The sequence below is a fragment of the Pleurodeles waltl genome, chromosome 6 (genome assembly GCF_031143425.1).
Source record: "Pleurodeles waltl isolate 20211129_DDA chromosome 6, aPleWal1.hap1.20221129, whole genome shotgun sequence".
Taxonomy (NCBI): domain Eukaryota; kingdom Metazoa; phylum Chordata; class Amphibia; order Caudata; family Salamandridae; genus Pleurodeles; species Pleurodeles waltl.
In genome coordinates, this window is record NC_090445.1 from 1,193,287,621 (window position 1) to 1,193,301,989 (window position 14,369).

General features: G+C 43.3%; 1 protein-coding gene across 8 annotated transcripts in view; it reads left to right on the forward strand.

Moving 5' to 3' along the window:
* The window catches only part of PPP3CB (protein phosphatase 3 catalytic subunit beta), an 818,129-nt gene that overhangs the window by 381,618 nt on the left and 422,142 nt on the right, over positions 1–14,369 (forward strand). For all 8 annotated transcript variants that reach the window (XM_069240450.1, XM_069240451.1, XM_069240445.1 and 5 more), the window contains exons 6-8: positions 11–150; positions 1,375–1,452; positions 1,539–1,633. In XM_069240450.1, the coding sequence (XP_069096551.1) occupies positions 11–150; positions 1,375–1,452; positions 1,539–1,633 (313 nt within the window). The remainder of the gene's footprint in view (positions 1–10; positions 151–1,374; positions 1,453–1,538; positions 1,634–14,369) is intronic.

Genomic DNA, 14,369 nt, shown 5'->3' on the forward strand with positions numbered 1-14,369 from the left:
TTTGTAACAGTTAGATCGGTTCAAGGAGCCCCCAGCATTCGGACCTATGTGTGACTTGCTATGGTCTGATCCCTCAGAAGATTTTGGAAACGAAAAGTCGCAAGAACATTTCAGTCATAACACTGTGCGTGGATGTTCTTATTTTTATAGGTAATTACTGAGACTAAATGTGTGTGAGTTTGTAAGACCATACAGAGACAGAAGTTTTTTTAAACTTATGTTGCTTCCAGAGACCTATGAAGAAATACACCAAAGTTAAAAGCCCAAGTTATAGGAGTAGAAAAGATAGGCCAGTATATTGTATCACCCATTAAGTGCTACCCCTGATGGCGTTTCAAGAGGACATTATAGTTGCTGCTGTATCAATGAGGCTCATTGGTCCCGTAATACAAGTCAGTGACATTTGCTACATTTTCTGTAGCCACAAAACTTGGATGTCATGAAAAAAAGTTCTTAAAATTATATTCAGGATACACCAAATTATTTTGTTCAGTGGCCCCTGTGCATTCGACATTTAATGTGTAGGCTTGAATTTAGACCTGTGGCACAGTTTAAATAAGCACAATATAACAGTGTTGACCGTGAATGTAGTCAGAGTTATCTGACCACAGACATGCAAGCAAAATAGGATACAGATGCTAGGAATTTCAAAGTTGGACCCAACCATTCTACTATTGAAAATAGAACTCTCAAAAGAGACATCAAGTCTTTGACCTAATTATTGATGGGAACAGATATTAATTTAAATGACAATGTAACTGTATTTAAAAAGGAAGACATGTTTGGACTCTATCTAGGATAAATTATCTACCCCTTAACACACCAAAAAAAGGTTAGACGGGACTATTGGCAACTGATACTTTTTTGTGTTCCTTGTGGAAATGAGAAGATGTTTTGAACTTTCTCTTGATGTGTCCCTAGTCTAGGTCACAATTATTGATTCACCTATTGTAGTGAACAGTGACTCTAATACTCCAGGCCAAGCTTGAGTCACTTTTTCCTATGTAGTAATGATGTGGATATCATATTTGTTCACTAGATTTATTGAAAGAATTTTGGAGGCCAAGACAACAAAATGAGGCATTTATATTAGCAATTAATATCAATGAGTTAAGTGCATATGGTATATGATTAGATATGCCCCACTGAGGCCATTAATAAATTTTAATATGTTTTTAGATTTGTTTTGTATTTAAAAAATGATCTAATGAGTCTAAGACTGACATTGTGATACTGGCTGTTCAGTTTAATGTGTGTTTTGATGTCATACATTTATTTTACTGTGTTTATAAATACAGTACTTAGATATGTCTAACAACTGAATGAATCTCTTACAATTCTGATTTCTATTTTTTTTTTTATATATACACACAGCTATCCTGCTGTTTGCGATTTTTTGCAACAGAATAATTTACTGTCCATCATTAGAGCTCACGAAGCCCAGGATGCAGGGTAAGCAAATGGCTAAATCATTTTCAGGTATTCTAAACTGTGTCTGAGATTTGTGTTTTTAACATATATTGTTTTTTCTTTTATAGCTATAGAATGTACAGGAAAAGTCAGACAACAGGGTTTCCATCACTCATAACAATTTTTTCAGCTCCGAACTACTTAGATGTCTACAATAATAAAGGTAAGGCAAATTAAAATAACTGTGTTATCTATGGTTTCTGACAGTACCTACGTGTTTTCATGCATGTAATAAAATGCTTTTCACTCTAGTATTGCCCCCCTGGTTGAAGGCATCTTGCATAGCAATCATTGTATTTTTATTTTGCCATGTTCAATGGTTATACCTCATAAAGCAAATAACTTCACAGTTGAAAATGAAATGGCTTTACATCTCAATCGCTCTTGTGGTTTAAATAATTGATCCTATTTTAGACCTTCTGTGTAATGCTCCTTATCGCTTGTAGACCTTTGCAACATAGTGTGCTGTACACATTTCTGAATGAAATAAAATATGAGCGGGCAAAGTATTTTGTTCTGGTTGTCTTTTTTGATTATTTTTTTATATATATTTGATATTTTCATTGAAAATTATGCAGATATTAAACATACGCACATTAATTGATGTTTAACTTGAGGATCCCCGCATAGGTTAATTCTGTTGTTGTTCATGGCACTGTAAGTATTGGAATTAATGGCTATTTTGGAGACCAGCACAGCCATGTAACCATGTGCAAAGGGATCATTAAGGACTGCCATTTTGTAGACTGAAGTCTCTCAAATCATACGTGACAATAATTCACTACACACCGCTCCCAGTTTATAATATGAAAACATCAGCTATAAACAATGCAGGCTTTGAACATGACCAAGTTGTAAGTACAAACACATTACACCATGTTTTTGGTTTTGAGGTGACTTGGAATCGCTCCACCTGAAACCCACAATGCACCAGGAGACTAACCTAGATTGTTTTCTTTTCCACCACAGTGCACCCGGAGACCAACCTAGGTTTTTTTTTTTTTCCACCACTAGGCTTAGATCTCTTTTCAAGTGCTCTTGACTGTTTTGCTGAACATGCAAGTATTTTTTTGGAACACTGGAAAAAGGTTGCATAGTTAGTGAGAACAACAAGGTCATCATTCTTTAGTTAACTGCTTCAGAACTGAAGCAACGAAGACCATTGGGCCATTTCATAGAAGAATATCTCATTGGAGGGTGGAGGCGGCGATATATATGGAAAATACATCTTTTAAGTTCTGTGCTGTGTGCAAAAGTAAATTCCTGTGATTGGACCAATATTGGGTCTGTAACTTTTGTTTTCTGAGAGTCCACAACCAAAGTGTGTGTTCAACTTGTAACACCTTTCATTTTAAGACAAGTATATGCCTCCAAAATGATTGGGGGTAGGTACTAAACTCAAAGATAGAGTGCTGGTGGTCTTTTGGATCAGGCTGTTCAGCACTGAGAGAAGGTGCGATGCTAGAACTTCCTATAGGCCATGTCTCCAGACTGAGAGTTTGCCATTCTACCCTCAGTGCTGAGATCAGATTTGAAGGCGAGAACACTTTCAGTGCCCTCAGCTACTACTCCTTCTCATGAAGAGAGTGGAACAGCATGGCACTTGCCAGCCACCATCTGCATTCACCTAGAGAGTGGTTGCATTCTTGTGTGACCACCTTCTGCAGAACATGTTGCACACAAGAAATTAAAGGTTGCTTTTGAGGAAGCCATTTAAGATGAATTGTGGTCATATACGATTCCTAGAAAAGAGAAGGATGGCACAGCCATGCCTCCACATCAATTACAGATCACATTGGATTATATATTTGCATTTCTGTTCAAAGTACTCATCTGATGCACTCCTCTGTACCAAGACCCAGTGTTAACTGTTGAACAGGAGGATGCTTGGCACGACTACAGGACATCCTCAGGATGACCTTCTCTGATACCTTACATCGCCAGGTGACACAACTACTTACCAACCAGTCATATTTGGAGCAGCAGAACATCATAAGGTCCCCATGTTTTTGTGAATGAGGAGGAAGATGATTTCCTTATAGAAACAGTCTGTAAGACTAAGCAGCTAACTGAGTTCCCACGCTTAAAACTGTGCTGAAGAGCTCTAACAACTCAGTCAAACCTGGAGAGTTTGCATCACAAATGAAGAAAAGGTTTAAACTAGTTCCCACTACAATCGTCATTTGTTGTCATGTCTTACTGGATTCCTTGGTGAATCCAGTAAAACATGTAACAGTGGCTTCACTTCCCACTTATTTTGTGCTTTTATTTGGAAGATGAGTGGATTAATTTTTTCATTGTTGAGGCACAGCAACAATGTACATGTTTGCAATTCACAAGAATGCAAAACTTAAACCTTTGCCTCCAGATACCCTCACCCTCAGTCACCGCACACTTGATCAGGGATATTTGCAATTGCTCTTCCACCAATCCCTTTGATTTCAAATGTAATAAAAAATGCATAAAGTGTTCAGGTCACTTATAGCTTTCACCTGGGCGAGTCAATCCTGATTCTCCTTGCTTCTTGAAATGTCCTGTGACTCTTGTGAAAAGCTCAGGCTGTACCCCAACCTTCTTATGCAACAAAAAGCCCAGTTGCTCTGTCCAGATGCCAGGGCATTAAGTATTGTGGTTTGGCACCTGAAGTTTTAGAATTTGGTTATTGCAGATTAAAAATGAATTATGCAGCTCTTAAAAGAGGCTCAAAAACCTGCTATAGGAACCTATTACATTGCTAATTGGGAGGTTTTTGTGCTTTACTGTGATTGTCATGGAAGCATTAAGGAGTTGTATGTGAATACAAACATTGCATGTTACCTGTTACACCTTTAAAAGACAGAGTTAGCCTACACTATGATATGAGTGCATCTTGCAGCAGTCACTGATTACCTCTTAAATAGTCAGGGCCAGTCAATTTCTAAAATACCTGTCTTTACAGCTTTTATGGAGGGACTAAAATAGTCATTCCCCTAGGTTACCACCTATTTCTTCAAGGAAACTCAACATTGTCCTTCCTAGAGTCAAAAACATCCTTTAGAGCCACTGCATCTGTGCCTACTGCAGATCCTGTCCAGGAAAGTGGCTCTTTTAGATGCTGTTACTTCCCTTTGAATGGTCATTAAATTGCAGACATTGTCAATAAGGGATGTTTTATGGAAGTACACAAGGACCAGGGAACCTTAGGACCTGTCCTTGTTTTCTGCTGAAAGTCATCTCTCCTTTTCATGACTACCCGTTAATTGAGTTGCTGTCTTTCTTTCCAAATCCCACATCAGTTGTGCAAAAATGCCTTACACACACTATAGGGGGCATTACAAGTTTGGCGTGCGGAAAAGTCTACCTGCCAAACTCCTGCGGTCAGGTTACCGCCAATGCGGCCGCCTTCCCGTGGGCCCCATTACGAGTTCCCCACTGGGTCAGCGGTTTCCGCCTGCTGGTCCAGCGGGGGAAAAGCCCACAACATTGCTGCTGGCTCATAATTGAGCCAGCTGCAATGTTGCGGTGCGTCGGGTGCAACAGCACCCATCTGCAATGTAGACAGAGAAAAGCACGACAGAGCAGCCCAAGGGGGGCCCTGCACTGCCCATGCCAAGTGCAGGGGCCCCCATGGGGCCCCCTGCATCCCGTCTCTGCGAACTTTTACATGGTGGTTTAACCACCATCATGTAAAAGCTGGCGGAGAGGGCGGTTAATAACCCCCAGGGCGCCGCTGAATTAGGACTGCCATTCCCACCAGTGGAGGGTAACTGGCGTTGCTGGCATTCTGACTGTGGCGCAACCACCGCAGTCATAATGTGGCGGTCAGACCACTGCCAGAGCTGTGGGACCACCATTTTGGCGGCAGTCAGACTGCCACTGCAACCCTGGCAGTCTGACAACCACCAGGGTCGTAATGAGGCCCTATGTGTTAAAAATGCTTTTATGTATTGTTAACCACACAAAATCAATTAGAAAAATTTAATTGTTCCTTATTGCTTTTGCCTAATCTCAATTTGCCAATCCTGCATTGAGGTGTGGTATAGACAGGTGCTTTGTCAAGTGTAATAACATTTGCATACTAAAGCTAAGTGCACATTGTTCCCTGCACTGAATGGATACTCTACCTGAACAAAGCCACCAAGTTCTTTCTAGGTACCATTCTCTTAAAAGATATCTTCAAATCTGCAACTTAGTCATCTATCCACATGTTCTTTAAGCATTACTATGTGGACAATCTGATATAGACTTCTAGCCACAGATTCCTTACCTTAGAATTTATCCCCAGGCATCAGACTGGGTCCGGAAATATGCTCATGCGCAGTACCCCTGTGTACTGGTAAGTGGCGTCATTCGGCTCCATGTGGCATCATCTGCGCTGGGAATTTGACGTGTGGTTCTTAAATAGGCCCCACCAATACAGTATGCTGACATCAGTTCTTTTCTTTCTGCCCAATTCAGTGCAGATCTGAAGAATAGCTACCCCAGTCACTGATTGACCATTTCCATCATTTTGTCAAATAATTTTTGAGACATTGTCTGGTGTGACAGAGATGTCCACAACGAAGGCTGATTTTAAGCTCTGTTGCAGCTGTCACCGGCAAATATCAGTCACATACCCACACCTCATCTGTCTCATGTCTTGAGCGTGACCACAATGCCAAGACCTTTGTTGACTGTTACTCCATGCATCCCAAGGACTTGAGGGAGCAATCCCTCAAGCTCCTTGCCACTCGAAGTGTGACACTGCAACAGTCTCATCCAAGAGGAAGGTCCCCAGATCTGTGGCTGAGCCATTGATCTTTGTTGCAGTCAAAGTCGTCCAGTTGTTCGGGTAAGTCTCACACAAAGAAGAAAAACAAGAAGTCGAAGAGGTCTTCGTCTTTGCATTGTCCATCAGAGTAATCTAAAGAGACGCCCTCAGACCCCACTGGTGTGGGACCTGCCCATAATGGTTTTCTGCCTGCGGGATAGCCCCCAGTGTAAGTTGGGTCCTTTGGATCAATGAATCAAAGACAGATCCAGACTGATGCCAGTCAAGCCAAATCCACTACTAACATGTGCAGTGTCATCAGCACCGCCCCATTCTTATCCCCGACACAAAGATGGGTGAGTGTTGTACGACTGGAGGCATTCCATCCAGAGTGGAGCCTGAGCCCTGTTCCTATAGGTAAGACTTGGGGAAGATTGGAAGGGGCCACTGGACCCTTACGAATATCAGCCCCTACGCTCCAATAAGGACAACTGGCATGAGGATTTGGCGGATGCCATTGAACTGGACTCTCAGACCTGTGAGAACTGTCGTGGCATGCACCCGAAGCGACTGATCCTTGCCGCTGAAGTTGTACATCACCACGATGTTCAAGATCCCAGTCATGCTGAAGGTTCCGGAATCATATGAGGACTAACACCCAGTGATCACCTTCACACTCAGTCATTTGATAAGACAGGTATGTCCCACAAGTATAAGAAATCAAAGTGGTCTTTGAAGTCATTCAACGAGGCTAGGGAGCATTGGCATTCCAGGCCTCTCACTTCAGTGGAGCCTGAGTCAGGGTCTGCTATGCGCTCCCTGACTTTCCAGGAGCTGGAGCAACCCCTGCCCAGCTTAAAGAATTTTTTGAGGCCATGGACCTCATGTTTGGGCAGCCCAGCCCTTCTTGATGCCCTAAAGGCCTGTAGGTTTGAGATGGGCCATCACTAGTGTAGTGCTTTCCTCTTATCTAGTTTCTAAGCACTAACATAACACAACAGAAATGCACTTCTGAGGTCAAAGAAGACTTTTATTGTTGTTAATTCTTCCCCAACCACAATATTTTATGTATGACGAATTAGTAGCTTTCAAGTCCGCGTTAATCAAACAAAATATATCAGTTTGCAATATACACAGCAGGTTATATTTATAAGATATTGAATGCAAAGCAAAACAAATACTTCACCGTGTGGGAATTATCTACAGCTTCATCTTTCTAAGGTCTGCAAGCTGATGACCCCTGTCAGCCGCGAGAAAGAGAGATTCATCTACCCACACGGGATTGCTGCCAGCTGGCGCCAAGCTCCAGCACGAGGTCCGGCAGATTCGAATCTGACTCTCTGCAGCCTGTTACATTCGTTACAAAGGTGTGCCCCCTCCTCTCAGACCTGGGAAACTGAGCAAGCCTTTTGGAGACTGGCCAGGTCTCCAAGACTACTCCTGTTCCCAAGCTCAAGCGAAGAAAAAACAACACCCATGTACTCTCTCTTATCATGTCTAGTCTACTGTGAGAACAAAACATCTTGGTTCATCTTGTGCAAAAACACAGCTTGGAAAAATACAGCTTGGATTCTCAACTGCAAGATCTAACTCCACGTTAAAGGCAATAGGCAGCTAACCTAAGTATCAAATGCAATGTCATGTTAAAGGCAATAGGCAGCTAACCTAAATATCAAATGCAATGTCTAGTGTCATGTCAAAGCCAATAGGCATCTAAGCTGAATACAAAATGCAATGTCTTATATCATGTCAAAGCCAATAGGCAGCGGAGCTGAATACAAAATGTAATGTATAATATCATGTCAAAGCCAATAGGCAGCGGAGCTGAATACAAAGTGTAATGTATAATATCATGTCAAAGCCAATAGGCAGTTAAGCTGAATACAAAATGCAATATATAATATCATGTCAAAGCCAATAGGCAGAATATCTAATAGCATGTCAAAGTCAATAGGCAGCTAAACTGAATACATCATGTCAAAGCCAATAGGAATGCAATGTCAAAGCCAATAGGCGGCTAGACTGGATACAGCATGTCAAAGCCAATAGGCAGAATACAGAATGTAATGGCTAATGCGATGTCAAAGCCCATAGGCGGCTCAACTGAACAAAACATACCATGTGCTACTGGTGAACATTGAGCAACTAATATGCGCAGTGGTGAAACACAAAGTCATTGGTCAAAACAAAATTTAACAAATGGCAGTACAACTAGATACCAGCCAGTGAGTCTGCCCTCAGTGCCAGTTGGACCCCATGGAACCCTTGGAGGATGCAGAGTGGAGCCTCCGACAAGTCCAAGACCTTCCTTGGCACCCGTCCCAGTGCAGATCCCCCACTGGTATTGTTGTGGTTGGACTCTCGCTCCTAAGCAAGACTGCTGGTTTAGGGATGACAGCACTTATGTTTGTAGGCGACTAGGCCAATCCTACAACAAGTCACAACTGTTGGCCCAACCCTCCCAGCTCACAAGCAGTACCTCACCAAAAACCCAACAGTAAAAGGTGATTTCTGGTAGCCTTACGCATGGACTCTAGAATGTGACATCACAGGATAGTCGTAGTAGAATGGAGATTACCCTTTTCTCATATTAGCAATAAGTTTCAATCACACACAGACATTAAAGGAGATGCAGAAAAGTTTTCAATTGGTTTATTAAAAAGACTGCAATCTCCTGTAAAATGCATGAGCTGCAATGATTAGGATATTGAACGATGCAAGAAGCAGAATTGTAAAAATGAGAGTCGTGAATAGAAAGACCCTCAACCATCCTGCAATAAACATGAAATGTAAAATATCCCTAAAACCCTAGCACGGAGAACATAATCTCTAACTTAACGAGAGCTAGGTGTGTTAAACCTTATCTGCCAGTATCTTGGAATTAGGTCTCTAGATCAGACTCCGTGGTGACACGAAGGCTGGGTCTGCATCAAGGCGACGAGCAGCATAGATGGTGTTGATAGCATCTGGTAGGAATCCCTCTGATAACCTTGTCTGTTTGAGATGTACTTCTACAGATCTGGTAGAACCCTTGAGGCAGGTATGTTCGCAAACAATAGATAAGGAGATAATTCCCTCCAAAAGTACATTATGTTCCTGTCACACGTAAGTGGGAAAGGGAATGTTGCAAATACCTTTGTATCTCACTTAACTTTGACGCCGATGGTGACGCCTTCACAGAGTGGCACTAATAACGTAAAATCAAAACATTTCACTAACGACAAACATAGCTGCCATTTGAAAGAGGTAATTAAATAAATAGTCTAAGACAGTGCTAGCTGAGTGGGTTAGAAGTCACTAGGTGACAGGGCACAGGCCTGCAAGGCAGAAGTCTAAGCTAAATTCCTGATTCCCATTAGAACAAAATAGGATCCACTACAGTATGAGGTGCAGCCAGTGGGTTACATACTTCGTCTGACATGGTCTTGGCCTCTCCTCTTACTGTGGCTACGTAGGAGAAAGCCCTCTTTTGCTGTGGTGGTGCATTGGGTAGCCAAAGCCGTGCACCTTAAGCTACCCACAGTGGTAGTCAAGACAAACATCTTGACAGAGGTGCTTCAGCTAGGAGTAACCCCCTCCAAACCTTTACCCCTTTAATTCAACCTTTACCAACGTCATACTTGGGGTCTGGCCCAACCCCTGCACAGGGACTCATGTGCATAGGACTATTGCCCGCAGCCATCACCCCGCTCATTGGGACCCTAGTTTCTTTATCCAGCCCCCCACCTCGTAGAGCCCGGTGCTTCAACCCTCCATCTCTAGGATCAACTCCGACACGCTCCCTACCATGCCACCAAATAGGGAATCCAAGAGGCCAGATACCTTTGGCAAGAGAATGTTCTCTTCATTGCACTGTGGTTGGTGAACACAGCGTGCCTTTTGGGCTGATATTCACATATGATCTTGGATTCAGTTGCACAAGTGCTGCCTATGGTCTTGGAGGAGGTCCGAGCCAAGCTATTTCTGGCGGGAGGGACGCAGTAAATTTCATCATATGATGTGGACTGGACACGATTGATAAACTGGGTAGAGCGATTTCATCGTCAGTTGCTATGCTGTGCCATGCCTGGCTAAGAATGACTGGTTTCTTAGGGAGTGTACAGGATTTGTTTATGGACAGGCCTTTTGTTGTCTCATCTTTTTGGAGAGAAGAAGTACTTCACGTTTGAGCCACGTAAAGTGTCTCCAACCACGTCCATACAATTCCAGCCACCATGGCCAGCAGGCTTCTGAGCCTTTTTGCAGTCTAGGACGAGGGTCCCATAGTCTGCTCTGGACAAGTATCCAGGGGTTGAACCAGTCTGCCACTCCTACAGCAGCCACACCTTCCAAACCAATTTAGTTTGCCCTTCGACCACCATGGCCATCCAGTGAAAGGCAGGGTACCCCATAACCTGCACCACTGGTGGTCAGTAACATCAGACCTTTGGGTTTTGCAAATTGTCTGAAGGGTCTGCTCCCTCCCCTTTGTGACCACCCCTCCACCCATACCACAGGCTTACGACCTGCTGACAGAAGAACACCTGTCCCTGCTCTGTCAGGAAGTGTTGGCTCTCTAGGTGAGGATGCAGGCATCAGAAGATCATGATTGCTGTTCCTGCTACTTTCTCATGCTCACGAAGTACGGATGCCTTCGTCCTGTCCTAGACCTGTGCCTTCTCAACCTCTTTCTGAATAAGGAGAAATTCAGGATGCTCACGCTTCCATAAGTCCTGTCTGCTCTAGCCCCAGGAGACTGGATGGTAGCACTGGACTTGCAGGACACATTTCTACATCCCTTCCTGCCTCCCCACAGATGTTACCTGCAGTTCACTATAGACCAAGAGCAGTTTCAGTTTGCCATGCTCCACTTCGGCCTTACTGGTGCCCTTTGGGTGTTCACAAAAGTGATGGCAGTGATTGCAACACATCTGCAGAGTTTGGGGGCTCCAGTTTTCCCCTATCTCTACGATTGGCTGTTGAAGGTGAGCTTGCAGTTTCCCATTTCTAGATTATGACAAACCTTCTTCTCTCGCTGGGATTCACTGTCATTGTGCCGAAGTCACACCTCACTGCCTCTCAAACTCTCCTTTTCATTGGATCTGTTGTGGATACATAATCAGGCTAGGATACTAATGTTTTCAGCCTCTATTCTAATCTCGGTCAGAATGTCCCTTAGATTGTTGGGCCTCTTGAATCCTTCTTGTTACTCATGCTCATTGGAATATGTGGGCTCTGCATTGGGGCCTGAAGTCCCAGTGGATGCAGCATCAACAAAATTACCCTGACATTGTTCAGATCTCGGAGAGAACTACAAAAGATCTGTCAGTGGCTGACAAACTGCAATTAGGCCAGTGGCAGACCCCTCTCCCTTCTTAGACCAGAGATGACTGTGGTGACAGATGCATCACTTGTAGATTCCTGTCTATGGTGGAGTCTGAGCACTGCATCAATCTGCTTAAGCTATGGGCGATTCCCTTGGCATTGAAAGTCTTTTTCCTTCAAAGATCATGGACCCTTTTTAAAGATGCTCTGTGCTTTTGGACAAGGTTGGAATGCCAGGGCATTTTCTGGGTGATTCAACACCTGATGGGTGGTGTGAACTCAGCAGTTGAAGCCTAGTGGATCACAAATGGCGTCTTCATCCAGAGGTGGTAGAAGGACTCTTTCAGCAGTGGAGAGGGGCCTTGGTTAGATCTGTTGGCCGCCCCAAGAATGCACAATGTTAGTAGTTTTGTGTGCTGCAGTTTTCAAGGTGACTCTTGCTTGTAGACACTCTTCGTCTTGAGTGGAACTCCAGCATCTTGTATGCCTTTTCGCTAGTACCCCTCGTGGCCAGAGCTCTCAAAAAGATAGATGACTGGGGCCAAGTCATTTTGTGGCCCTAGATTGGGAAAGGAGAGTCTGATATCCTGAGCTGTTGAGCCTGAGGCTTGGTCCTCCGATCAGACTACCTCTTTGAGAGGATCTTCTGTCACAGCAACAGGGGAGGGTTCTGTGCCCGAACCTAAGCACCCTTTACCTTCATGCATGGAGATTGAGTGCCTACAGTTGACATCTTTCGACCTTCCTCCTGAAGTCTGTGATGTTATTCTGGCAGCCAGGCATCCCTCCACCAAGTCGGAATACACCTGTGGTTGGGATACATTTGTGACATGGTGCGGTTCCCACAATATCGAACCCCTTTCAACACTTCTATCCAATGTTCTGCCATTTCCTCCTTCGTTGGCCCAAGAGGGCTCTGATAGGGACATGGTCAAAGGTTATTCTTCAGCCATTTCATTATTTTTGCGGTTGCTGGACCAACCTTCTTTATTTAAGTCACCTGTTGTGGCTAGGTTTCTGAAACACTTGCAGCAGACTTTCCCCCCAGGCCATTCATCATGTCCCAGTGAGATCTAAATCTTGTTCTCACCTTCTTGATGTGTGCACCCTTGTGCTTGTACACATTTGTCCTCTTAGGCTTTTGGCCATTAAAACTGCCTTTCTAGTGGCCATAACATCTGCCAGGAGGGTCAGTGAACTGCAGGCACTCTCAGAAGACCCTCCGTACACCACCTTGTACCCAGACAGGCTGGTTCTCCAGGCATGTTCCTCCTTCCTTTCAAAAGTTATGACTCCCTTCTGTGTAAGCCCTAGCTTCACCCTGCCTACCATTTTTGCTAAAGAAAAAGTGCTGTTGTTTACCTTGACCACCCCAAGGGGTTCAATGTGGACTATCAACACTCTGTTGGGTATGTAGGAGCTAAGAAGGGGTAGGGCTTGTTGAAATGAACCATCTCAAGCTGGATAGTACTCAGCATTAAGATATGCTATGCACTGGCCAAGAAGTAACCCCCTGAGGGTTTTCATGCTCATTCCACCAAAGCTAAGGCTGCATCCACTACATTAGCCGGCAGAGTCTCTGTCCAGGACATCTGTCAGGTGGCAACTTGAGCATCTTTGCACACCTTTATCAAACACTTCTGTCTGCAAAGTCCAGTTCTTCATAAGGGGCACTTTGCCCATTCGGTCCTACATTACTTTTTGATTTAAAGTTGGCTTCACAGACCAGCTCTGGGGAGGCATTTCTTGGGTATCTATTCTAAGATAAGGATTCTGCGGCTAGAAATTTCTATCAGATTAACAAGTTACTTACCTTCTATATTGATTATCAGGTAGAGACTATCTAGACGCAGATTCCTTACCAAACCTTCCCACTTTGCCAACCGATGTCAGTATGATGGACACCCTTCTCAGGGCCTTATTTTTTTCACAGCAGTGGTTAGTTCTTATTGTGGCTCCTCGTTCCTTGCGTGAAAAGTTGCAAAAGTAACTGATGTACGCGAACTGTATAGGTACCATGCACATCATTCCGCCTTGGATGACGCTGACGCAGAGCCAAAGGACACCACCTTTCGATACTGCTTAAAAAGCTTTAGGAACTGATGCCGGAGGATTATTCTAAGATAAGGAATCTGCGTCTAGACAGAGTCTCTACCAGATAAGGCGTTACTGAAGGTAAGTAATTTCTTCAGCAAATACTTGGGGTTTTTTGCTGGATGAGGAACATATGCATAAGTTGTCCAGTGTCCTGCTCTGGAAAAACATTAAATAACCCCTTAAGTAACCAGATATGCAGATAGAAATGAACAGCATAAATAAATAGTCAAAAAACAGAAATTAGCTTTTATCTTGCTGAAGCATCACCATAAAGAGACTGGCCTATGGCCTATTCTGGCGGATGTATATGTAGGATATATTTACTCTGTAATTCAGCAAAGACTAGGGAAATCTATTGTGGATACCTAGAGGGTCCCTAGGGACCTTGGGTAGTATCATTTTGCTTGAATTACACTCGGCCTACTCAAACAAATCTCAGTTGAACTAGTAAGATTACTTGATAGAAAGCTCCATCATTAGTATTTATAAATGTTTTTTTTATTGTTATTTTAAACCCACATTTCATGAGAGTAAAAAATAAAACAGCAAATGGAATTTAGATTTGAATACATTGTAACTAAATGTATGTGTGCAACAGCTCATTGAGTTCAACTGTAACTTTGGTGCTGTACATTTTATATAAAACAAATGCATTAGAATTCTATTCTTATTATAGAGTTAACAATGTATGTTGAATTCACAGCACTGTCAAATAATGACCGGCAAATAAAGTAAAATAAATTGATGATAGTTTCAGCTCCCCTTCATT